Genomic DNA, 26,434 nt, shown 5'->3' on the forward strand with positions numbered 1-26,434 from the left:
GAAATTTGACTTCTAAACTCATCATTCAATTGAAACTCTTCTCTCCTAAATTACTAACCAAATCTAATGGCTTTATCTCAATCCCCATCCTCCTTGACCTTTCTACAGCATTTAGCACTGCTGACTAGCTCTTCACAAATACTCTATTCTCTATGGGTTTTTATGACTGGCTTCTCTTACTTTTCCTCCTCTCTGACCCGCTCTCCTTTATTGGATCACCATCCATATCATTCCCATTAACTGTGGGTGTATTCCAAAACTTTGTCCTTTGCTCTTTTCTCTTTTCTCTCTATATTTTCTCATTTAGTGTACTCATCAATTCAGTTTGATTATAATCCTTCTAGATGATTCCCAAATCTACCTATCCAGTTCTAGTCTCTCTCCTCAGTTCTTGAGTCTTGAATAAACATTAGAGATGTCTTGAGTAGAGATAGAGTTAAATGATTTGCCCAGGGTCAGACAGACAGGAAGTGTTTGAATTCAGGTCTTTCAGATTCCAGGGCCTGAACTCTACGGCACTGCACCACCTAGCTGCTAAAAAGAAGGCACACTATCCTATCTATACAAAAGTACATCAAGAGCCAATTCTGTCACAGAAGTCCATAGGAGAGCAAGAGACTAAGAATCTCAGACTTTTGATTCTAAATTCCATGACTCCTACTATAAACAGATAGTGGGGAAAAGTGCAATGTATTTCATTGTCTTCTGGAATATAGAGAACATGAATACAGTGCTGCCAGAGGCAGTCTTGAATAAACATTAAAATAAAACAAAATAAAAACTCTTTGAAGGCATTAGTGTCCTTCAAGTCACCCAGGTTAACAACCTGGGTGTCACCCTCAACTTGTCATCCTCCCTCAACACCAACTTATCAATCTCATTTTGCCAAACCCCAACCCTGGACTATGAGACTGCCAGATTCTGTCCTTTCCATACACCTTTCATATGTCCCCATCTTTCAACTCACAGAACCATCACCTTAGTTCAGTCCATCTTAATCTCCTGCCTGGATTATTTCAATAGCCTCTTATTTTGTGCCTCCATCAAACATCTCCCCTCCCCTCTCCAATCCATCCTCCATTTAACTGCCAAATTGATTTTCCTAAAGTCAAATCTGACCATGTCGCAGAGCCCCCTACTCAAATTCCTATATTATCTCCATGATCAAATACAAATTCCTCTGTTTGGCATTTAAAACTCTTCACAAGCTGGCCACCTATCTTTCTAGCCTTCTTCCACACAGATCAACTTCATACACACTGCAGTCAATCATTACAAGTAGGCACCTGCTTTTTGTGTTCCTCACACAAAAAATTCCATCTTTGTGCCTTTGCCTTGGCCATCTCCCATGTCTGAAGTGCTCTTCTGAAATTTCTTCTCACCTCTGCCTCTTAGAATCCCTGGCTTCCTTCAAGACTCATTTCACGTATAACTTTCCACAGTAAGCCTCTCCTGGTTCTCCCAGCTGCTAGTACCTTACCCTGTAAGGTTACCTAGGATCTACTTTGCATGTTATTTATCTATATATGTTGCTTTCCTCATTAGAAGGTAAGCTTCTTGAGGGCAGGGACTGTTTTCACATTTCCTTTGTATCCCAAGTGCTTAGTTAAGACTGACACATAGTAAGAAGTTGATAAAATGTTTGTTTATTTAGTAGAATCATGTAATATATCAATTGAAAAAGTTTTTCAAGTACCTCAATTCCACTTTCACTAACTGAGTCCTCAGCAAATTCTGATCTTTCCAGGTACTGACCTCTGGCAGCACTGTACTCATGTTCTCTATATTCCAGAAGACAATGAAATACATTGCACTTTTCCCCACTATCTGTTTATAGTAGGAGTCATGGAATTTAGAATCAAAAGTCTGAGATTCTTAGTCTCTTGCTCTCCTATGGACTTCTGTGACGGTATTGGCTCCTGATGTACTTCACAACTCTTCCATCAACTTTTTCTTCTATCTCACTAACTACAAAGATCAATTATTAGGCCCTTTTATTGATCCTTGTTCCTCCTATCCCCAAGTGTGTCAACTCCATTCTTACCTATTCTTTCCAAGCAAGTTCCCTGACTTCAGTTATCAACTCTTGGAAGATGTCACCCCAGTCCTTATATCAAACTCTGAACTCTTTCCTGAGCTTCAGTTCCACATCTCCAAATGCTTATTTGTACATTTCCAACTGAATGTTCATTGGTTCCTCAAACTCTCCATGTCCCAAAATGAACTTAATATCTTCTAAAACCTTCCTCTATTAACTTCCTCATTTTTGTTAATGTAACAAGCATTCCTTGAATCATCCATCCTTTAAACATGTGTGTCATCCTTAAATTTTCCTCTTTCCTCATGCCTGACATCCAGTTTATGACTTCACCCTATTTCTATCCCAGAAATAATTCTTCCACTTGTTCCCTCCTCTCAATTCCCATTGCCCCTACCCTAAATCAGGCCTTAAACGTATAGCATCATAGGATCTAGAGGAGGAAAGGGCCTTAGTGATTAATTTCAACTCCTTCATTTTCCTGATGAGGAATCCAATGCTCAGAGACACAGTGACATGGCTAAGGTGGCATAGGCACTAAGTGGCAGAGTTGGAATTTGAACTCAAGTCCTCTAACTCCAAATCTAATGCTCTTTAGACTATTGTCATTGCCTCTTATTTGGTCTTGCTCTTCAAGGCCAATTCCTGCTATTTCCTTTTGTGCTTTGTAATTCCAACACAGCATGGGCAATATAGTAGGGACTTAAGAGATGCTTGTTGAATGAATGATTGCTCTTCTTGGCTACAAAAGACTGACTAGGACCAGCAGATGAAGGTTATAAGGAAGTTGGTTTTGGCTCATTTCAGGAAGAAATTTCTAACAATTAGAGCGATCCAAAAGTGGAATAGGCTGCTTTAGGAAGCAGTAAGCTCCTTGCAGCTAGTGGTCTTCAAGCAGGGGCTGGCTGACTGCTTGTCAGGCACCCTATAGAAAGGATTCATGCTTCAGATGAGAATGGATTAAAAGCATTCTAATTTCCAGACAACTCTCTATTATTTTCTCCATTAAGACAAAAGAAAAAACTAAAATAAATATGGAAATAGATAGCTCGTGTCAAACAACGGTTATATTCAGGTGAGAAATAGACTTGGTACCTGCTGTCATGTCTGGCTAAAGTGACAGTTGGGAACATCTCACCTTCTTAAGAATTTAATTCCCTCTTTTCTTTCATCTAAAACATCAACAACAAAAACACATTATGAGACACTAAATAGTACATATCCAAATACTTAACCAATAGGTCCCAAAATCTTTTCTGCCTACATAGAAAAAAATAAGATGAACAAAACTTAAAAGTCCTTTCAGCACTAAGATTTAGGATTCTATCAAAGTATACATATGTCAGAGAATATACACAATTTGCTTGCATGGTATGGTGCTATGCTGAAGGTTATTCACTGATCAACAGGTTTTCACAGAACTGAAAGAAACACTATTTGTGACTTTAAAAAAACTCCAACTGATAAAAAATTGTCTAACAAGATTAATGGATAGAAATCACTAGCTAGGAATAAATGTTTTTGACCAAGATTTCTGAACTATGGAGGTTCTAGACTTTGTCACTAAATGGGTGTGACCTGGAAAACCCATTTCACTTCTATTTCCTCTTCTGTAAAATGAGGATATTGGATTCGTTTATCCTCAACATAGTGGTGAGACCAGTCCATCAACCAACAAGCATTTATTAAACAGGCTATCCCTATAGCACCTATCTCACAGGATTGTTGTGAGGATCAAATGAGACAATACGTATGAAATACTCTGCAAACCTTATAACACTATTGAGTTAAACACTGGGGATAAAAAAAAATAGGTGAAAACTGACCCCAGAACACATGGAGGTCACATTCTAAGCATGGTATTCTAATGGAAATACCAAAACTGGGCAGTTCCTCTTAGTTTAGTGGGGAGGGTGGAGATGGAGATAAAGAAAGCAAGATGAAATAGTGACTTAAGGAAAAAAACAAGAAAAATAGGGCCAGAGCAATTAACATGGCATAGTCTTTTTCAGGCACAAAGAAAAATGATTATACATTTTAACATGGTCTAGTAGTTCTGCCAGTTGGTCAACAAGCATATATTAAACATCTACTATGTGGCAGGGATTAGGCTAAGCACTAACGACACAAGAAAAGCAAAAATAATCACCTCCGGGTAGAGGTGATGAACTCAGAATGTAGACTGAGATATAGCTATATATAGATAATATATGTAGATCTATTAAAGATCTATATACAGATATACATACATACATACATACATCTATAATTATATTCCTATAGGAACATGGCCAATATTAGAATTAATTTTGCTTAACTATACACTTTTTTAATGGTTTGTTGGTTTTTTTTTTTTTTTTTTGCTTTCTCAAAGGTGAGGGGGCAGGGGTGGTGGGAGGGAAAGAATTCAGACCTGGAAACAAAATAAAGTTGAATTAAAAGAAAAAAAGAAAAGCAAACAATACTTCCCACTGTCAAGGAACTCAAAGTCTAATGGAGGAGACAACATGCTAACAATTATGTACCAACTAAATCTATGCAGGGTAAATTAGAGATAATCAACAGAGGCACTAAGATTAAGGAGAATCAAGAAGAGTCCTTATAGAAGGTGAGATTTTGGCTGTATTTGAAGGAATCCAGGGAGGGTAAGGGATAGAGAGGAGGAGGGAGAGAATTCTGAGTATGGATAACTAGGTAGAATGCTGAAGAATTGAGTGACACTCAAACACACAGAATACGGAGGAGGGCAAAATGTAAGAAGACTTTAAAAGTAGGAGGGGGAAGTTTATAAAAGACTTTTTATACAAAACAGAAGATTTTATATTAGATCTTAGAGATGACAGGGAGCCATTGGAACTTATTGAATAAAAGGGGTGACATAGTCAGACCTGTGATTTAAGAAGACGAACTTGACAGCTGAGTAGAGGGTGTTCTGGAGTAGGAGGAGAACTGAGGCAAGACAACCAACCAGAAGGATCATTTATATTGTGCTTTAATGTTTACAGAGTATTCTTCTCACCACCCTATGAGATAGGAAGCATAAGTCTCATTGTCCCCAATGAGAGGGGACAATATGAGGAAAATGAGGATATGAGGAATACATGAGGAAAGTGAGGATCACAGAGATAAAGTGATTTGCCCCAATCGTATTGCTTAGTTAAAGTCAGAAGCTTGGTCATTAGCCCAGTTATCTAATAAATCTAAGACAAAATTTGTCGAATACAAATGTTTGCCCTGTCTGAGTCTTTGTGACCCTATAGGGGTTTTCTTGGTGAAGATACTAAAGTGGTTTGTCATTTCCTTCTCTAGTTCATTCTACAGATGAGGAGGCAAACAGGGTTAAGTGACTTATCCAGGGTCACACAGCTAGTAAGTGTCTGAGGCCTGATTTAAACTCAGGTCTTCCTAACTCCAGGCCCAGCACTCTATCCACTGAACCACCTATCTACTTCAGAATACAAATAGTTATGTTGTTAACTCTCAGCACAATTCCTCAGGAGACTTGGTGATAATGTGGCAGAAACATTGGCTTTGGAAGAAAGAGGGCGTCTGGGTTCGAATTCTGCTGCTGTCATTACAAACTGTGACTGTGTATAAATCAATGAACATTTCTACACCTTGGCCTTAGTTTCCTCTTCTGTAAAAATAAGGGGATTAAACAAGATGACCTTTAAAGACCCTTCCAGATACAAATCTATGGTCCTCTAATAAATATCACTTCTGTTGCATGTTCAAAACTTCTTATCTTCCCCCAGACACTATTCCCCTCAACCTACCCTTATTCTGAACTTCTTTGCTTCTCTTGAAGGCACAACAATACTTTCAGAGGCCCAAGTTTTCACAACCTCCAGGTAATCGTCAATTCCTCACTCTCCCACCCTCCACATATCCACTCAGCTGTCAAATGTTGTCATTTCTATCTCTATGATAATTTTCTTATATGTCCACTTCTCTCTACTTACCCAGTCAACACTGTGGTAATGATTATCTTTAGCATCTCCTTCCTGTACTATTTCAATAGGCTCCTATTTGTTCTACCCATATCAAAGTTTCTTCCCTTTCCCATCCTTCCTCCCCATAGCTGCCAAACTGATTTTCCTAAATCCAAATCTGACCATGTCACTCTCTTCTTACTCAATAAATTTTAGTGGTTTCCTATTTACCTTCAGCATTAAACATAAATTACTCTGTTTGGCATTTAAAGCCTTTCACCACTTTATCCCAACTTACATTTTCATCCTTATCACCAATATACTCACCCTACAGTTCAGCCAAGTTGGCCTTCCTGTATTAAATCTCACATTTTCATAGTTTTTCACAGGCAGCCCCCTTGCCTGGTACATAGCTCTTCCTTACCTCTTTCTCTCAAAATCCCTAGCTTCCTTCAAAATTCTACTCAAGCTCCCATCTTCTACACAAGGCCTGTTTTGACCCCATCTCACATCACTGCCTCCCTTTCAAAATCAATTTTTATCTATTCTGTTTATCTATATACGTACCTTCAGGAGAGAATGTATGCTTCCTATACAAATGGGTTGTTTTCATGTGTTTCTTGGTATATCTCCAGTGTCTAGCAGAGTATGTAGCATACAGGTGGTGCTTGGCCTGTGTTTTTAAATTATGCTAGATTATGCATTCTGAATGTGCATTTCTAACATTCAGAGGAAATAATGCGAAGTCAAGCAGAAAGATTTGATTCCCCAACAGAGTAAAACAAATATCAATCATGTGCTTGGAACAGCAAAGATTATTTAGAGATTTATATTACATCTAGGGGCAGCTGGATGACTTAGTTGTTAGACCCCTGAGCCTGGAGTCATAAAGACTGGAGTTCAAATCCAGCTTCGTATACTGATTAGCTGTGTGATCCTGAGCAAATCATTTAACACCTGTCTGCCTCACTTTCCTCATCTGCAAAATGAGGATAATAACAGCACCTCAAGGTTCGTGAGAAGACCAATGAGATAGTATATATAAAGTACTTAGCAAACCTTAAAATGCTGTAAAAAAGCTAGCTTATTATTATTGTTATTACAATCATATATAAAGTATAACCTCCATCCTTAAAGAGTTTATCCTCTAATAGGATAAAACAAAGCATCCATATGAATCACTATAAGACAAATTAGAAATACATGCAAAGGATATCTAAAGAGTTATGAAAAATTTGAGGAGGGTGAAAGGTCACTTCCAAGGGGAAATGGGAGGAAGCAAGATCTGTCAAGAAGTGGAGTAATATGAATTAGACCTTGAAGAAAAGGAAGAGGAATTTCAAAAGGATGAGAGTGGGGGTATGAAGGAAAAGTCCTTTCAAAGAATCATAGATTTAGAGCTGAAAAGAATCTGAAAATGACAATAATTTATTTATAGCATTTATACAGCTCTTCAAGTTTTACCAACAGTTTGCATGTTATGTCATTTAATCCTCACAAATAACTGTGAGATGGGAGAAGGAGAAGGAAATAGGCATTTTTTATATAGTGCCTACTATTTGCTAGGTACTGTAACAAGTGCTTTACAAATAAACTTTCATTTGATCCTTACAACCACGTTGGAAACTATTCTCATTTTATAGTTGCGGAAACTGAGGCAGTTAAGTGACTTGTCCAGGGTAACACAAGCTGGATTTGAACTCAGGTCTTCCTGACTCTGGGCCCAGTGCTCTATCCACTGAGCTATCTCACCTCACATCTTTGAGGTGTGGTAATTGAGTTCAGAGTAATGAGCAGAAAGTAAATGGGTGACCTATAACACCTCCATGGAATTCCAGATTCAGTAACAGAAGGTTCAATGGGCTTTTTAAAAATTCTAAGCGTACTACCAACGCTAGAGCACTAAAATAGATTTTCCATAAGCTAAGTGAAAAAGTTCAGTCCAGTCAATAATCATTAACATAGTGCACACTATGTGCCAGGTACTATGAATGCTAAGGTCTGGGGATACAAAGAGAGGGGTGAAAAAACAAAAACAATCTCTGCTCTCAAGAAGCTCACAGTCTAATAGAGGAGACAGCATGCAAACAGCTATGTGCAAATAAGCTAGAAAAGATAAGGCTCTTTTTTGTATTTGTAATCCCTACCTGCCCTTAAAAGACTTAAAAAATGTATAGGGGCCTGGTTCCAAAGGGAACTAAATCCACAGCCAGATAGCTAATAAGGAATGAAGAAATACAATGGAAAGAGATGAGAAGGGACTGATCATTTATTCAATGACTATTGTGTGCCAGACACTGTACTAAGCACTTTTTTACAAATATTATTTCACTTGATCCTCACAACATCCCTGCTAAATAGCCAACAAGGAATGAAGAAAATATACCAGGAAGGGTATGAATATGTATATAGCACCTACTCTGTGCTTGACACTGTGCTGACATACTGAGGTTTGCATATGTTACTCATTTGATCCTTACAACAACCCTTGGTGCCCCATTTTACAGTTGAGGAAACTGAGGCAGATAGAGATTAAGTAACTTGTCCACAGTCTCACAGCTACTAAGTATCTTAGGCAGGATTCAAACTTAGGTCTTTTTGATTCCTAGTCTAGGGCACTATCCACGGTGCCACCAGCTGCCTCTGACATGGACATGGTATATACAAGTTATGATACATAGCAAGCAAAAAGCTGGCCTAAAGCCATTTTTATTTAGGATAGCATTGCAAAGTTGCAGGGAAAACAAATGATGCAAAAGTGATCTTGAAGAAATTATGTGGAATGAGATGATTACTCTATGCCTACATACCTGTGATTTCAGAAATGAGTATTATCTTATTGAACGTAACTTTGACTCTGCATGTCAGATAATCAGAATTACCATTCTACCTGTAAATAGCTGTAAATGCTTCTGTAAACACAGACCTGAAATTTAGACAGAAGTTATTTATTTTCCTGGGAGTCATTCAGCAGTAATAATCATTTCTATTTATTTGCAAATTATGTGATCTTTTGGTATAATCTTCCAGTAAGGTCCTACCTGCTTTGACAACACATCATGACCTGAAGGTGATACCCTGAAGAAGACAAATCTGGCAGGCCTAGAATGGGAGCTCTGTGATAGACTAGGTGTCTAGCTAGGACCAGTATAGCTAATTCTGGACAGCCTTCTCACTAGGCAGCCTAGAAAGTTATATACATTTCTTGGCTAAAAGGATTTTTGAACACCATCTACCAAAATCATAGAGGAGTGCAATCTGCATCTATTGGTAAAGGAAACACATCACTGAGACTTCAGTGGTTTTTGACATGTTGGTTTTATCATCAATTTTTATTAAGAATTCTGTTATTTTAAAGATTTGTGCATTTTATGTTTTGGGAGATCCAGAGAGCACAGTAAACTTATTTTAAAGCACTGATTTAATTCAAGACTTCTTTATTGGAGAAAATGAAAAAAAGAAAAACATTGTATTACTCTGGTTTCCAAGGCACAAGGAGGAAAGAAGTCAGAATGCTTTTCAATTGAACAAAGGAAGTCACCACACTGAGTGGCTTATTTGCAGAAATCAAATGTGTAGTAAACAAAAGTCACAAGATCAAAGTGAGATGTCTTTGATGCCACATGCCATTAAAACTGAACTCAACTAATAAGAAAACTGATTTTTTTTTTTACTTCTTAATTTCTTTGCAGAAAACTCATCATTCCTTTGGCACCAATATAAACCCCAAGTAAAAGTTTACAGTATTTCAGAGAACTAAGCTGTGCCTTCAGGGATATAAACAACTCCACACAGAAAAGAATGTTAAGGTGAAAAAATATATCTACAATTGGACAAACAGATTATAAGTCTTACTGGTACTGACTTAGGAATCTGTGCCTTGTCCCTTGGTCAAGTCTGCCCAAGGTTGTCTTTAAAAAAAAATTACATTGTCCAAGTATATCTATTCTAAGTTATCAAATAGGTTTCCAAGCACTTCTAAAATATTGAGCATAAAAATACCAAAATACTCTCATTATTTATTTTCTCATTGCCTAACCACGAGGTTGTTTATCCCTACACAGCTGGGGAAATGCCAGATGTGCCTTCCTTCCCTTTTTTGTTTAAAACACACATACATACATACATACACACATACACACGCAGAGAAAGCTCGCTCTTTTTACAACCCAGAAATATACTGGACAATTCTAAGAAATCTACTCTAACCCTTAGCAATAAAAGCGATGAGTTTTTTTGTTGTTTTTTTTTTTTGTTTAAGTCTTGAAGCTAAAGTGTATAACAAAATAACATCACATGAAGCAGTTTCAATTTTTATAACTAGCAGCTAGTTAAGATTGGCTACATAAAAGTTGAACTTTCAGTTGCAATGAGGAAAGGCAATCAACAATATTACTATCTTAAATGAAGAAGCCTAATCAGTTGAAACAGTTAAAAAAAAAAGAATTCAGTTGTGTATTGCTATGTTGCTAGATTGCACACAAAACCACAAATAGCTTTTTCATGCTCCCTAAGTTTGTCGCCGAAAAGAACTATAGAACGTCTGGCTTAAGTTTTTCCCCAAGCTTTTGCGTGAATGAGTTCATTTCTGCTTTACCCAAATCAAATTATGTTCAGAAACAACTCTAATACCCAATCGAGCAAGTCATCTTTCCCCCAAAAGGGAGTCTGTACCTTTAAGGCAAAAAATCGGCTATAACTCCCCCCAAAGGCATTCTACTTTTCTTTGACAAAGAATTGAGGATAGCTTCCCAAATCGGCTCACGGATAAAATTTAATAGGTCAGAGGAAAATGAGCCTGGTGAAGTAATGTCGTTGCCCTCAATTTTACATTTGCTTAAGTTCGAGAAAACAAAACCGTTTGTAAAGAGAGAGAGAGAGCTACATCTGGCTGGCCAGCCCCGCCGGACAGACAGCTGGAGGAAAGAGGCTTCTCCCTCTACTCACCACTAGAACGTTGTTCAGACAGCGTGGAGACTGAGGTCTGGCCCATCTCTGCACGTTAGCCGGCCAGGGGCCAGCAATCATGCAGTTCTCTTGGTCCTTTGGTCATGTATTCTTTCCCCGATGGGCTTCCGAAGGTTCATTTCACCTTCCACGTAATGCGCTTTCTGGTCTGAGCTCCTCCGGCACCTCCCGCCGGCCCCTCACGCTTTTCTGAAAGTCCACCTCCTGTTGCAACCCAGCTCCGCTGTTCCTGTTCCACTGAATGCCTGTCATTCCTCTATGCAGATTACCCGAGGTCAAAGGTCGTAGGGAGGGAGTCCCTAGCTGGTACAACTAAACCAGAGTTTGCTCACAGACCAGGACCCTCCCCTTTAACACAAAGGGTTCCAAGTTAACTGATCCTATAAGGCTTGATTGAAAAGAAATTGAAGTACTTAGTCATGGTACTTAAGTTTAACAAGATATGTTTTTTTTCCCTAAAGTTCTTATAGCCCTTGGTGTCCCCCTCCTCTATTTATTATGCAATATTACGGAGAGGTTAAGGAATTCCCTCTTTTTTTTCTGGCTGTGTTTTTCTCACTTAAAAAAAAAAAGTATTTCCCTTTAAAAATGCTGGGGGGAAAAACTGCCTCTTTTAAGGAGTAACCATCCAGTATCTGAGTCAGGATTGGAGCAAATATGATTGGGCTGGGAGAGAGAGACTAGGTGAGGCTAACAAGTTAACTCACCTAGTTTTCAGCACCTAAAAATGAAATCTTTGCTTCTCCTATATCTTATAAGGTACACTAATGAGATACTAAGACTAATTTACATTTCTAGAATATTTAAGAGTTTTACAAAGCACTTTCCTCAAAAATAATCCTCTGAAGTCAGTAGTGCAAGTATAATGACCACTATGTAACAGACTAGGAAATTGAGGTTCATTAAGGGTAAATGACTTCCCTAGGATCATGCAACAGAGCCAGCACTGAAAGTCATGTTTCTCCTGACTCCAGTGTTCTTGCCATTATACCACATTGCCTCTTGGAAGAAAGACTTAATGTGCTTCAAAATATTCTTGGGGGGGAACTATTTTCAAATAGTTTAATACCAGCATTGTATGTAATTTAAAAAATAAAAAAACCTAGAAACAACTAAAAATCCAACAATAAATGAATGGTTAAAAAAAAAAACCTGGGGCATGTTAAAGTAATTGAATGGTATAATGCAATGAAGATTGATAAGTAGGAGAAATGCAAAGAAATTTTAAAAGACCTTTAGCAAATAATATGAAGCAAAAAAAAAAAGAATTAGAAAAATGATGTACTAGCTACATATATAAAGAAAAGTAAACTAGACTGAAAGGACAAAGAATTGTGATGGGAATTGAAGAGACTGAAATACTGTTAAAATAGTCACTAAGCAAAGTTTAGGCTGCACAGTAGTAGATAAGAGTGCTGGGTCTGGAGTCAGGAAGACCTGAGTCAACTCTGGGCAAGTCACTTAACCCTGTTTGCTTTAGTTTCCTCATTTGTCAAATGAGTTGGAGAAGAAAATGGCAAACCATTCCAATGTCTTTGCCAATAAATGGGGTCACAAAAAAATCAGTCATGATTGAACAACAACAAGCAAAATTTAGTTTTTTTAGGTTGATTTTAATATAGCTTTCAATATTTTCTCATTTGAAAGAATACAAGAAAATACTTGAACAAAAGAGAAAAAAATAAGCAGAACTGTATATTTTAAAATAGGAACTTGACCTAAAACATTGAACTAATGAATGGAGAGCTATATCTGCCCATGATTTCCACTGTGATTATTGATTAGGTAGTAATCATGTTCCCACTACTAAACAGAAAGAAGAATTAATCTCTTAAAAATATGTGATAAACTGTGATTAAAAGAGACAATGTGCATGAAAAATACAGCATATATTAGTAGTTGTCTGGCACCCTAAAACTATGTATTATTTTATTATATTATATCACATATGGTATTATTAATATGTTATGATTTTTCTTGATTCAAGCCATTAAGAAATTTACGTAATTGTAGAAAATACAAGAGAAAAATAGTCTATAAATAAATCCTAAATTTGCCTAATATTTCTGCTAATCAAAGTAAAAAAGAGCTCTGTTTTGTTTTGCCAAGCATAGCTGTCTTGAAAAATACCTTCCCTGTTTTTTCTTAGCTGTATCTATATGAAGCAAAGTGAAAAGATAAGCCAAATTTATCCAGCTAAATCAGGCCAAAATAACCTGCCTCCTTTTGTGATAAAGGCATTTTTTTCCCCATTGAGTTTTCAAGTTGTCTATCAATAAGATCAACTTTAAAAAGTTTGATCAATTATTCACTTCACTTTGCTTTGGCAAGCTCAGATTGAAGGTCCTCTGCCACTTTTGATCAACTTGAGGAATTAGCCCAGATGTGAGTTCCAGACTAGGCAATCATTTTATCTCAGTCTCAACCTATGTACATGATAGGCATCTCCTTCTGGGCAAAGAGCTATATTTCAGAGCACCTGACTGTTCCCAAAGAACTCCAACACTACACTAGAAGGATTGAAAGTGCTTCCTATTTCTATTCTCATTAATTTGACTTAATTGTGGGGGCAGTGGAGGGAGAGGGACCTGGATCTTTGATTTCATCTATGTAAAGAATTCGGCAGCTTGTCTGCAACTTTGCAGTCTTAGAGAGCTTACCTTAGAGTGGTTAAGTAACTTGTCTATCTATAAGTCAGCCATTAAGCATTTACTAAGAGCCTACTGTGCACCAGGCACTGTCCTAAGTTCTGGAGCTACAACAACAACAACAATGACAGTGAAGTACTAATTAGTTTCCTTTTATAGGCTCTACAACTATTGTATAAACTTCAAAATCCCATCTTTTATAGGAAACTTTTCTCAGTCCTTTTTAATTCTAATGCCTTCCTTCTGTTAATTATTTCCTATTCATGTTGTATGTAGTTTGTTTATGCAGATTTGTTTACTTGTTACTCCCCTACTAGACTTCAAGCTCCTTGAGGGCAGGGATTGTGTTTTGCCTCTTTTTTTGTATCCCCAGGGATTTGCACACAATAAGAGCACTTATTGACTGATTAACTTCGAATTTCCAGGAAGGTGGGATAACCTCAGGTCTAGTACTCTAGGATTTGGTAAGTATACATATGGACACCTCACAGAGAACCCTTTGAAATTTCGTGAAGTTGATATTTCTCTCAGCCCTAACAAAAATTAAAAAAAAAAATTCCTTACCCATTTAGGAGTACCATTAACCCTTTGATCATTTTAGTTGCCCTTCTCTGAACATTCTTCAACTCAATTATGCCTTTAAAAAAATTGAGCACTCAAACTGAAAAAATAAATAAATAAAGTATGCACTGAAATTCTAAACAAAGTCAGGGCATTAGATTCTAATTTGTTTCCAATAACCTTCCGTAATGATATTAGTATTTTGTTCCCTTTTCTGACCACAGCAATATATTATTCTTTCTCCAGAGTGCCTACAAGGGCTTCTAAATCCCTCTTCTGGATGTTAACAGATAGCTTGAAACATGTCATTTATAAAAGAACAGTTTACTTTTCATCAAAATTATCTTCTACTTTTACCTCATCACATCTCATCAGCCACTTTGCTGCCCACTCACACAGTTTCATGATATTTCTTCAGGTTTATGCCTGCTATATTCAGTATTTCTGTCTCAGGAAGAGTTTAGTGTCACTTAATCCTTTAGAAATTCCCCTATATACTTCAAAGTCATTTGAAATTTTTAAAAATCAGATGAGTATCAGTGTCCATTCTCAGAAGACCAAACTATAATTCTGAATAGCATATTCCATGTCTCCATACCTATTTCGGTCTTTGTTTATTCATGACCAAGTGTTCCATTTATCCTGCATGTATCTTGTTTGTATAGAGTTGTTTTATAGTGCCCCCCCATTAGACTGTGAGCTCCTTGAGAATAGGGACTTTTTCTCTTTGTTATTGTTTTTCTTTCATTACATCTCCAGAACTTAGCATAGTGCCTGGCATATAGTAGAAACTTAATAATTACTTGTTGACTTGACTTGACCCTTCTCTGCCCCCTGGCACTATCCTATGGTAACTAAATTTTATCATTTTATTCCACGTTTGGAGGGATATTATCAAAAAACATTTTGAAAGTCTAAATTAATTAGATATATTGATTTTTCCTTATTCAAACTGTCAAAAATCTTATGTGTTTTTAGAATAAATTAGAAACAGCATAACCAACATGTAGAGCCCTCTGTAATCTGGTTCCCACTCACCCTTTCAGGCTTATTTCATATTATTCCTTTTTACACACTCTGTTCTAGCCATACTAGCCTACTGCCACCTATTCCCCAAACGTAACATTCTATCTGACACCTCTCAGCCTTTTCACATTCCTCACACCTGGAATTAACTTCTTCCATCTTTCCAAATTGTTGCAAGTTCAAATAACCAAATTTTATTTCAGTGAGTTACAGATTTATCAGGATTTCATTCCACCCATAGCTAATGATATCCTGGTGACTCTTCTCCAGCATAGGTGAGGACCAAGATGGGATGAATTTCCAATTTGGGCTCAGAATTCACATTGGGCTATAACTTTATCAGCTGAGAAAAAGGTGCTGCAGCCTCCCTTCATAGATAAGTGCTCCACTAATACTGCCATCACCTTGGTACAGGTCCTCCTCACCTCATGCTTGGACTGTTTTAATAGCCTTCTGGTTGGCCTCCCTACCTCAAGTCTCTCACTTCTCCAGTCCATCCTCCATTAAGCTGCCAAGGGATCATCTAAAGCACAAGTCAAACCATGTCACCTCCCAACTTAATCAACTCAATTGTCTCCCTATTACTTCCAGTATCAAATATAAAATTAAAAAAAACCTCTTCCATATTTTCACATCTTACTCCCCTACTCATACTTTATGATCCAGTGAGACTCTGATTTCCTTGCTGTCCATTGAAGAAAATATTCCATCACTCAACTCTGGGAATGTCCTAGTTGTACCCCATGCCTCGAATTATCTTTCTTTATCTCCACCTCCTGGTTTCCCTAGCTTCCTTCAAGTCTCAGCTATAATCCCAAAGAAGCCTTTTCTGTCCCCTACCAATGTTACATTATTAAGATTATCTCCAATTAATTCTGTATAACTCTTTAATGTGCATAATCATTGACGTGTTTTCTCCCTCTTTAGACTGTGAGTTCTTAGAGTCTCTTTTGTTTCCTTTCTTTGTATCCCCAGTACTTGGCCCAGTGCCTGGCACATAGTAGGGACAAAATGCTTACTGTTGTTGACTTGTAGGTCTTCAATTCTGTACTGCTCAGACTGATAACTATAAGATATGTAAAGCACCAACAGCTGTGGCACTAATAATACTAAGAGGTTCAGAGCCACCAAGAGCTTTGGACATGAAAAGCCATGCTGCTAAGGACTCAGAATCATCAGAGATTGGTGAATATATGCTCTTTTTCTAGCCATAGTTTTGTTGATTATATCCTTTATTACTTTAGCAGCATGCATCCTTGTTTCTGATGTGGTGAAGCTGGCTCAAGCCCACCATTCCCCTTTCCATTGCTGTTTGGGTAATCCTCAACTTCAATTCTTCACAGATCATAGCACTCTATGACTTGCCCCCATAGAACATCACTGGAAGAATATTGGTGTTACAAGGACAGTTCTCTGTTTCAAGGACAATGTTGGGATCATTAAAAGAACTTTTCATTTTTCCAAAGGCAAGTCAGCACATTTTCCTCTACCTTTTCAATTATGGGTACAGCTCATTGTCCTTTTGCAGTATCCATTCGAGACATATTTTTGTTCTAAACAATCTCTAATAGTTGACCATCTATACATATAGACTAGACAATAGGAATTCATGTACTTGGTTTTTCCCTGTGTGGGGTGAAAGACTGAACTCTTGAGTAATTGAGGGGTAGAGGTGGGAGGGGTAGAACTAGCATTTATTAAGTGCTGACTCTCTGCCAGGCCCTGGAATAAGCACTTCACAAATATCTCATATTATCTCATTGTGGATTTTATTTAAGAGGTTCTATTGTACTGTGGGGCTTGATGCAATCAGCACAATTTTATTAACAAAAAGTAGCATATGGAAGCTCCAGCATCTATAAGAAAGTCTCTTCAACTTGGAATCTGAGATAGCTCTCCTCCATAACAGTGGCAAAAACCTTTGTCAAGGGAGCCTGTTTTATGATGTGCTTGATAATAACAGAGAGTTGAACAAGATTGCCTCTATTGTTATATCTTTTAAGGAATCTTGTATGACTTTTAACATATGTGAGGGAGAAATCTCATTATAAGATAATGGGTAAAGTAGCATTTACATGGCTGAATCACCTATTTTTTTTTTGTATGGTCAATTAACAATAAGTACAGTGCAAACTTGTATTCTCTACATATTGGTGGTTCTCAAAGGGTGTTCAGGAGACTTTGGAGCTCCCTGAAATCCTGAGAGAATGATCTGCAGGTCAAAACTATTTTCATAATAATATTAAGACATTTTAATTTCTAATATGATAAATTTAGATAGATATAACCCATATAAATAAAAGCTATTGAGAGTCATTAATAATTTTTAAGAGCATAAGGGGGTCCTGAAACCAAAAAGGTTTAGAACTGATGTTCTGCATCATTAAGTACAGTTGTAAAGATATGGTCTGCTTTGCAATACTAACTCTAAGAACCTGCCTAGTCTCTTCTAATACCCTCATCAAGGAGGCCCTTGATGTGTGTGTGTGTGTGTGTGTGTGTGTGTGTGTGTATTATTCTCATAAAAATTCCATATAGATGGAAATGTAGGCATATGAGTCATTACTAATGTCTTCTTGATTTCCTTTAAAAAAAATAAGAACCAATTTTTTTTTCTGTATTTTCTCATCCTTCAGATACCTTGAGAATCTCTTTACTCTCAAAATTTTGTCATCTTCAGTCATGGTCCTCTCCTATACATGCTTGGCTTAGGCCCACTACTTTTCTTATCTTTATACTCTTCCATACCATTCATACATACTCAAAAAATCCACGGAAAAACAAGTTGTTAGAGTTAGTTGGTAGCTTCACTGACCTTGATGGTGAAAAGAGTTTATTATAAAAAATCTTTACAGATCTTTTTCATTTTTCATTTTTGAGGGGTCCTCATTCCAGTTACATCCTTAATTATGCTCTATCAGGATAATTTTGCTTAACCTATCTCTTGCTAACCTTGTTTCTTACTTCTAACACTTCTTATCATTTTAAGAGGTGATACTACTCATGATCTTCCACCATCCTTCTCCATAATATTTACAAAATTTTTGTGATAATGCTTAATGCTTGTCAAGCTCAATGCTTCCCAATTCTTTCAATCAAAGAAAGTTGTTGTTGTTGTTTCTCCTATGTTTACTAAGAGGACCAATGACATTACAGGTAATGTCTTGACTTACATGTGAATTATATTCTTTATGTATAAGGTATGAGGCTTCTGTGTTATCTACAAGCCTTTTGCCTCTCTCATTTCTTCTCTATTTTCATAGTCTTGTGCTTAGTAGGTGCTTAATAAATGTTTGCTGAGTTTGTTGTTAAACCCAGACTCCAAATACAATGCTATTTCCAAAAATAAAAGGGATGTGTAATACACAAAGTAGCCAATCACTAGTTTGAGACCACAGCACTTTGTATCTCTCCTATTCCCCTAAGTTTCCACTTTTCATTAGAGCCATTTGTAAACTAGTCTCATTCCCCTGAGACATTTGACACTAGCTGTGGGACCCTGAGCAAGTCACTTAACCCTGATTGCCTCACCAAAAAAAAAAAAAAGAGAGAGAGAGAGAGAGAAAAAGAAAGAAAGTTTCATCAGTCAGTTTTTAATCAATTGTAAACTGCTAGATGAAAGAAACTATCTTTTTTGGCAGGGGGTATTAGTATTCATACACATATACAAGGTGCCATGTACATGGTAGACCCTTAATACATATTTATGGAATTGAATTTGAAGGAAATCCCTGTTCTGATCAAATTTAATTCAACACACTTTATTTAAGGGCCTATGCATAAGGTGCTGGTGATTCAATAATAAAAATAGAACTCTTGTTCTAAAGGAACTTATATTCTGCTGGAAGAGTCATGCTATCTTAAAAAGTAAATTCTATTTTGCTACAACATACTTTTTAAAAACCAAATTTGCGTCAATATTTTTTGTTTTCAACACTGTTTCCTCCTATATTTCCTCCCCCCACAAAAGCCATGCTTTATAATCCAGCTTTAAAAAAAAAAAGATGAAAAAGAAAAATAAAATCCAGCAAACTGATCAATACATTGTAAAAAGTTGACATGATCTACAGTGTACCACATCCCTCCCTTTATCTCTGCAAAGGAATGGGGAGAGGTGTTTTCTCATCCCTATTCTGCCAAACCAAGCTTGTAAAGCATATTTTACAATTTGAATTTGTGAATTTGTCAGTCACTGGAATTTAATTATAATACCCATTTAATTTAGATAAATCTAAAGACAGCCAGTGGGAGCTGTCAGTTTATGCCTAACAAATATTTGATCATAAACACACACACATCCATACCTAATAAAGGTGGTGAACTGGACAAAGGAAAATATTTTTTCTCTGACAGGGCCTTTGAACTCTTCATAGAAGAGAAATACTACATTCCACAAGTGTTAGCACAGGAAATAAACCTGTAAGACTGGCTTTTTCCCCCTATTGTTCTCTTAATTTGTGTAAGAGCTTTGAATAAAAGCCTACTTCCAGTTTGTAGTCTTCCACATTTGGGTTTGTTTTTGTCCTGGAGTTTTTTATTTGCTGCTTTCTTGAACAGGAGTGATTAGAAGGTCCCTTAACCTGGGTGTTTCTGTCTAGAGCGGGTGATGGCACTTATTGATTGGACAGAACAATGGGAAGAATAGATGAGAAAACAAAGCTCTCAATGGATAGTAGAAGGAAGACTGGACTTAGAGTCAAAGCACATAGGTTTGAATCTTGGCTCTACTCCTTATTATCTATGTGATATAAACATAGACAACAACAACAACAATAATAATAGTAGCAGTTATGTAGCACCTACTATATGCTAGGCACTATGCTAAGCATTTAAAAGATATTACCTTATTTGATCCTCATAACAACCCTGGGAAGTAGTTGCTATTATCCCCATTTTACAGTTGGGGAAACTGAGGCAAGCAGTGACTAGATAGATAGAGCACTTATTACTATGAACCAAGCACTGTGCCAAACACTGGAGATATAAATTAAAGCAAAATAAGTCAGTCCCTATCATCAAGGAAATTACATATTAATGGGTAAAAATAATACATAAAAGAAAGCTGTGGATGGGGAAAGGAGTTGGGGAAGAGAAAAGCTTCTGGGAAGGAAATGGAATAGTTCAGAAAGTGAAGAATAGAGTTAGGAGTGAAGGAAGCATGGCCTAGATAACTCAAGAAATGGTGGTGTGGGCCAAGGACTCATCAATCAGAAAAGAGGAGCACAGAGCAGCTGGGAGGCATCTCCAGTCTATAAAGATTGCTTTTGAGGAGGTAAAAAAGTCTAGAAAGTGAGCAGGGGATCTCAGAGACTTTGATCATAAATAGGTTACTTTACCTCACTGGGCCTTGGTGTCCTCATCTGTAAAATGATGGGATTAGATCAGATAATTTCCCAGGACTCTTCAAGCTCTAAATTCTATGATCACATTCTAGAATATTCTTTTACAAAAAACACCAACACTTTTCACCCTCACCCCTGATCTGGAATAATGTATCCTCATTCCTTTGGCAAAGTATATCACTTATTCATGGTATCTAAACTGTGCTAACAACTATAAAACTGAGAGCATTTTCCTATTGATATAAATATGAGGGAAATTCCTGGAAGGAAACATTATCTTAATAATTACTGTCAGTGATTACCAGTCTTCTGTTTATAACAAGGGAGAGACAACAGAAGGAATATGCTATAGTCAATGCAGGGTTATCATCACAATTCTGCCCTTGGGTATGGAGTAGGACTCTGATTAGAGCCCACCAAGAGCTTCCATTGATTGATAGTGACCTAATTCCATGAGGTCTATGTTGATTAATGAACTCTGCCCAGTTTGGGGTTTTGGCGGAGGTGTTGGGGGAGAAATGGAGGGGAAGAAGTAATTGCAAGTAAAGTGTTTTTGAGTGCCTAGGGAGTCACAATCCAGGTTTGAATAAACCAAGATCAAAAGCTAGAAAGTTATCTCAGAGTTAAAAAAGGCAGAGGAGGGAAATTATATCTGAAGTGCAAACAGTATCTAAACTAGAAACTACTACATGGTTTAAGAGGACTTTACCAAGAGACATAGTCTGGGGTTCAGGTTGTAATAGTTCTATATTCCTTATGTATTCTTACGTGCTCTTGGGAAAGGGTTAGATATGGTCTATAGGTATGGACTGAACTAGACAGCCTGTGAGATCCTTGCCAAGTTTGATATTTTGTGATACTGGGACTGTTTGATTTCTATCTTGCTATCTCCAATGCTTAGGAAAGTGTTTGGTACATAGCAGGCATTTAATAAATGCTTGTTGATTGATTAATTATTGTTTTTCAAGTTCCAGGGCAAAATTAATTCTGTATAAGGTATGTTAAAAAGACCAAATAAGAAGCAAACACTTCTGAGGAGGGACAGGGTCAAAAGAGAGAATAGAATAAATGGGTGGGATAGGATGAAGGGAAATATAGTTAGTTTTTCACAACATGACTACTATGGAAGGGTTTTGCATGACTACACATGTATAACCTGTATCGAGTTGCTTGCCTTCTCAATGACGGTGGGTGAGGAGGGAGGAAGGGAGAAAATTTGGAACCTAAAGTTTAAAAAAAAAAAGAAAAGATCAATATGTAGCCATAATTCTGCTCAATAAACACCAGTTATGCCTATGGATACTAGAAATTGTCTAATTATTCTTAAAATTCCTTGAACAGACTGTTACATTTTACAGACAAACTGTGTGGAGACAGTTGTCATTCTGGGGTTATACTTTAAGTAGCAAAGAGACTAAAGTTTCCATTCCATCAACTTCTTTGCCTCCAATAGACTCTTCATGTTATTCTGATGGTCTATTCCTCATGTTGTAGTGGAATGGGTTGTTTGGGTAAAATTTACCTCAGATAATGTCCACAAAACTTTCATTTTTCTGTTAGATATATACTTTAAGGGGTTCACTATAATTTACCTAGAATGCTCTTGGGAATCAACCAATCAACAAGCATTTATTAAGCACTTGTGAGATGCAGGGAACTGTGCAAAGCACTAAAGATACAAAGAAAAAAACAAAACTTTGATTTTTCTTTTAGATGTCTATAGGAGGTATTCACCTTTGAGGAAATGTCAGAGCATATTACAGGAAAGGAAATAGAAGCTCAGGTTTCCCAGCACTTGGCCTAGTGCTCTTTGACTAGTACCAAGCTATTTTCAGAATCACAGGATCTCAGACTCTGAAGAGACCACCAAGGTCATCTTATCCAACCCATACTGGTCAGAAACTGCTTCTCTGCCTCTGACAAGTGCTCATCCATTTGTCCTTTTACTGTGGCAACAAGCCCTGTCTTCAGAGCCTGGTGTTATTTGTACCTTTGTCTTTTAGACTCATATTTACTCAAAGCTTCTACTCAAGAATTAGCCCTTCCTCTCTGAAGTCTATAGGGTGAAGTGGTTCTGTTGTTTCCCATCTTCACCCATCATTTAATATTTAAAGAGAACCTACCATGCACACATAACTGTGTGAAAGCTAGATAGCATCTATCAATACAGACCTTGAAGGCTCTCAGTGGATTTCACCATTTAAGTAGCAGCAATATCATCCACTGTGAGGTTTTACTGAAGCAGAAACTCAAACCAGGAAGGTCAATGTGTCTGTCCTCTGGAAGCTAACACAGTGTAGTGTTAAGACCAAACTGAGAGTCTCAAGAATTATGGGAAAGTCAGAATTAGAAAGGACCTCAGATGTTATCCTAGTCCAATTTGTATGTGAACAAGAATATGTTCCCTAATATTCCTGGCAAATTCTTGAAGATCCCCTAATGACAGAAAGGAGGCTGCAAGGGCTCAGTGGGCCTGGAGTCAGGAAGATCTGAGTTCAAATTCAGCCTCACTTACTAGCTGTATGACCCTGGGCAAGTAACTTAAACCTCTGTTTGCCTTAATCTGCTAGAGAAGGAGATGGCAAAACACTCCAGTATCTTTACCAAGAAAACCCCATGGACTACATTGGCTTGGAATGGTCCATGGGGTCACAAAGAGTTGGACATGACTGAACAACAACAACAGATGATGGAAAACTTACTATTTGCCGAGATAGCTCATTTTACTCTTGATCATCTCTAATTATTTGGAAGTTTCCCCTAACTGAGAAGTAATCTTTGGTGATTAAAACACACTTTATGTCCTAAAGCCTCAGCAATATGAATACTCTTTTCCTGGAAAATGGTCTAATGTAGTGTTCTTTTTGTAAGTTTGGGTATAAGTTTTTGAAGAACTGAGTATGTTTTCAGGAACTAACTTTGTGACTGGATTTGCTGTAAAAAAAAATAGAAAAAATAAATCTCAACAAAATAAAAACATTAGAATGAGACACTAGTTATCAAGTCCATGTTTCTTTTTGGTATTATATTTACTGCTCTAAGTTTTGCTTTCTGGGATGAAGCAGAAAAAGTCTAATCGCTCTTCCTCATGACAGAACCTCACATACTTGAAGATAGTTAATAGATTTCCTCTAAATTTTCTTTTCTACAGAATAACCATGGCTAGTTTCTTCAACTTATTTTCATGTGGTACTTTTTGGTATCTTCAACTCCTAGACCTTTTGTATCTTTCACCATGAAGGATACAAAATAATTTGGATGTGTGGTTGTAGAAACAAGGCACATGTGTATATATTGTATCCTCCACCTGTAAAATTCTTGAAGGTTGAACTTTTTTTTTCCTTTTTCATTTTTTTGCATCTCAAACACCCAGCACAGTGCCCTTGAATTAAAAATGAACATCCAAGGATAGAAGGATTGCATTTATCATCTGTACAGATATTTAGCATATTATATAGTATCTTTTCCACTTAGTTGTTCCACATGTGAAAGTGCTGAATGATTTTCAATCAGCAGAGATTTCCCTAATGTCTATTAATACAGTTCAAATCTCAAAAAATGTCCTCGTGGATCAACTAAATTTACCGACCTTTTAATGTGTGGATAACATTTTCCCCTACCATTATTCATTACCATGCCATAATTTCCTGGAGTCTATTGAAAGAACACAAACTAATAAATAATTACATTAGCCCATGAATAACATACCTCCTAAAATAAATATACTCTATAACAATCAAACTGAAATCATGGATTACAACAGCAAGAAGGGATTTTAGAAATTATCTAATCCAATGCCTTCATTTTATAGATGAGGAAACTGGTGATCCAAAAGATGAGGTGACTTGACAAATGTCATACTAATTATGTCAAAATTCAAAAGTCATAAAAATTAGTGGCTGAGCTGGAATTTGAATCCAGGTCTTTTGACTCCAATTTCAGAATACCACTCTCCTTCCCACCCACCCAAAATGGTCCCAGATCATATCACATAATTCAAAGACAAATACAAATAGATTACTCTCTACATTAAGTAATTAATGAAACTATTTCCCTTTGATACAGATAATTAAAAAAACACTATCATAATCCACAGAGAAATATTTTTCTTCTTTCTGTGGCAAAAAAAAAAAAGCATTAGGAGAGCAACTGAAGAGAATCACTAAGATAAAGTACAGAATTAGCCAGAAGTTAGAGGAACTAAAACAGCCTTACCAGGAAAGGAAAGATTGTTTTCCCTGACTTCAGAGAAAATTATGCAGATGCTGTTCTCAGTGTTATTTAAAAACACAGTGCTCCAATAATTCCATATACTATGACTAAAAACAGATGTAAAGTCCATACACATTGCTTATTTCAGTTTTCCCCAGAGTAAACATCTATCCTTAATGTTTTTCATTTGTAGTACACTGCTATGGGTACAACACCAAAGGGAACTAGAAACATAATCACTAGTTTCTCCTTTCTAATTGACTTCAGTTCAGCTGTTATTTACTTTTTCTACCCATGATTTTCTTTTCTTTTTAAAACAGTAAATCAAGCCACAAAGTTAGTTATTCAAAACAAACTCAGTTATTAGAAAACTTAGATTCAAACCTAAAGAAAGGCCTCCAGATTATACTTCTCTCCAGAGAAAGGTGTGCACATTGGCAAAGTTTTAGAAAATTAAGCATGTTCCAATAACCACAAATTAATTCTTAATTAGGGAAAGTTGACAAATTTTCCAAGCTGGTGGGGAAGGAGGGAGTCAAAAGGGGAGGCAGCTTGTAGGAGCTCTAATTCAGAATTTTACTAAGACAATTTATTTAAGAAGAAATCGTATGATCACACAAATAAAGAAATGAGCACACAAAATCAGCTTGGACTATTGCCACTACAAATAAACAGCCTAGATGGCATAGTAGATAGAGTGTTAGACCTAGAGTCAGGAAGACATGAGTGTGAATCCTGCCTCAGATACTAATTAGGCAAGTCCCTTAACCTTTCTTAGCCTCAGTTTCTTTATTTGTGGTAATGGAGATAATTAAAACATCTACCTCCCAGAATTGCTGCATGGATCCCATAAGATAATATATGTGAAATGCTCTGTAAGCCTTAAAGTGATATATAAATGCTAGCTATTATTTTTGCTATCCACACCAAAGTAACAAAACTTCCTTATTTAATACTTTCTATTCATTACTTTTCTATTCATTACCTTCCAATCATAAGACTGTGCCACGAAACATTGAAAGTTAGAAGATTTTTCAAGTGTGATGAGGCCCAACACACAAACCAAAGCCAAGAGGAACATTAGGGAAGTCACATTACTTCTCTTGGTCTCATTTGCATATTCTCTAAAAGAAAACTAGATCATTCCTAAGATTGCTTCCAAGCCTAATTTATAGAAACAGAATGAGATAGGAAATTAAATACATCCCAGAGTGGGGGAAAAAAGTGGTAGATGTGATCACTGAGCAAAAGTTAGTGATGTTTGGAAGATCATAGAGAACAGGAAGGTACTACAGAATTGGAATACACTCCCATCTCTTAGCTCAAGGCATTTTCTCTGGCTGTCCTTCATGCCTAGAAAGCTCTCTCTTCTCAACTCTGCCTACTGACATTCCTGGCTTTCACTCAGTCCCAGCTAAAATTCCATCTTTTACAGGAAGCCTTGCTCAATGCTTTAATTCTAGTGCCTTTTCTTCATTAATGATTCTTATTTATCCTTTATATAGATTGCTCTGTATATATTTGTTTGCATGTTGTCTCCTCACTAAATTATAAGCTTCTTAAGGGCAAGAACCAGCTTTTTCTTTCCTTATTTCTTCCTTCCTTCCTTCCTTCCTCTTTCTTTCTTCCTTCCTTCCTTCCTTCCTTCCTTCCTTCCTTCCTTTCTTTCTTTCTTTCTTTCTTTCTTTCTTTCTTTCTTTCTTTCTT

General features: G+C 36.9%; 1 protein-coding gene across 3 annotated transcripts in view; it reads right to left on the bottom strand.

The window, feature by feature from the left end:
* The window catches only part of PHACTR2 (phosphatase and actin regulator 2), a 173,581-nt gene extending 162,415 nt beyond the window's left edge, over positions 1–11,166 (bottom strand). For all 3 annotated transcript variants that reach the window (XM_027850729.1, XM_027850730.1, XM_027850728.1), the window contains exon 1: positions 10,918–11,166. In XM_027850729.1, the coding sequence (XP_027706530.1) occupies positions 10,918–10,963 (46 nt within the window). In that variant the 5' untranslated portion in view covers positions 10,964–11,166. The remainder of the gene's footprint in view (positions 1–10,917) is intronic.
* Between the last annotated feature and the right edge of the window lie 15,268 nt (positions 11,167–26,434).

Source organism: Vombatus ursinus, unplaced genomic scaffold, assembly GCF_900497805.2.
Source record: "Vombatus ursinus unplaced genomic scaffold, bare-nosed wombat genome assembly UNPS02009132.1, whole genome shotgun sequence".
Lineage (NCBI taxonomy): Eukaryota > Metazoa > Chordata > Mammalia > Diprotodontia > Vombatidae > Vombatus > Vombatus ursinus.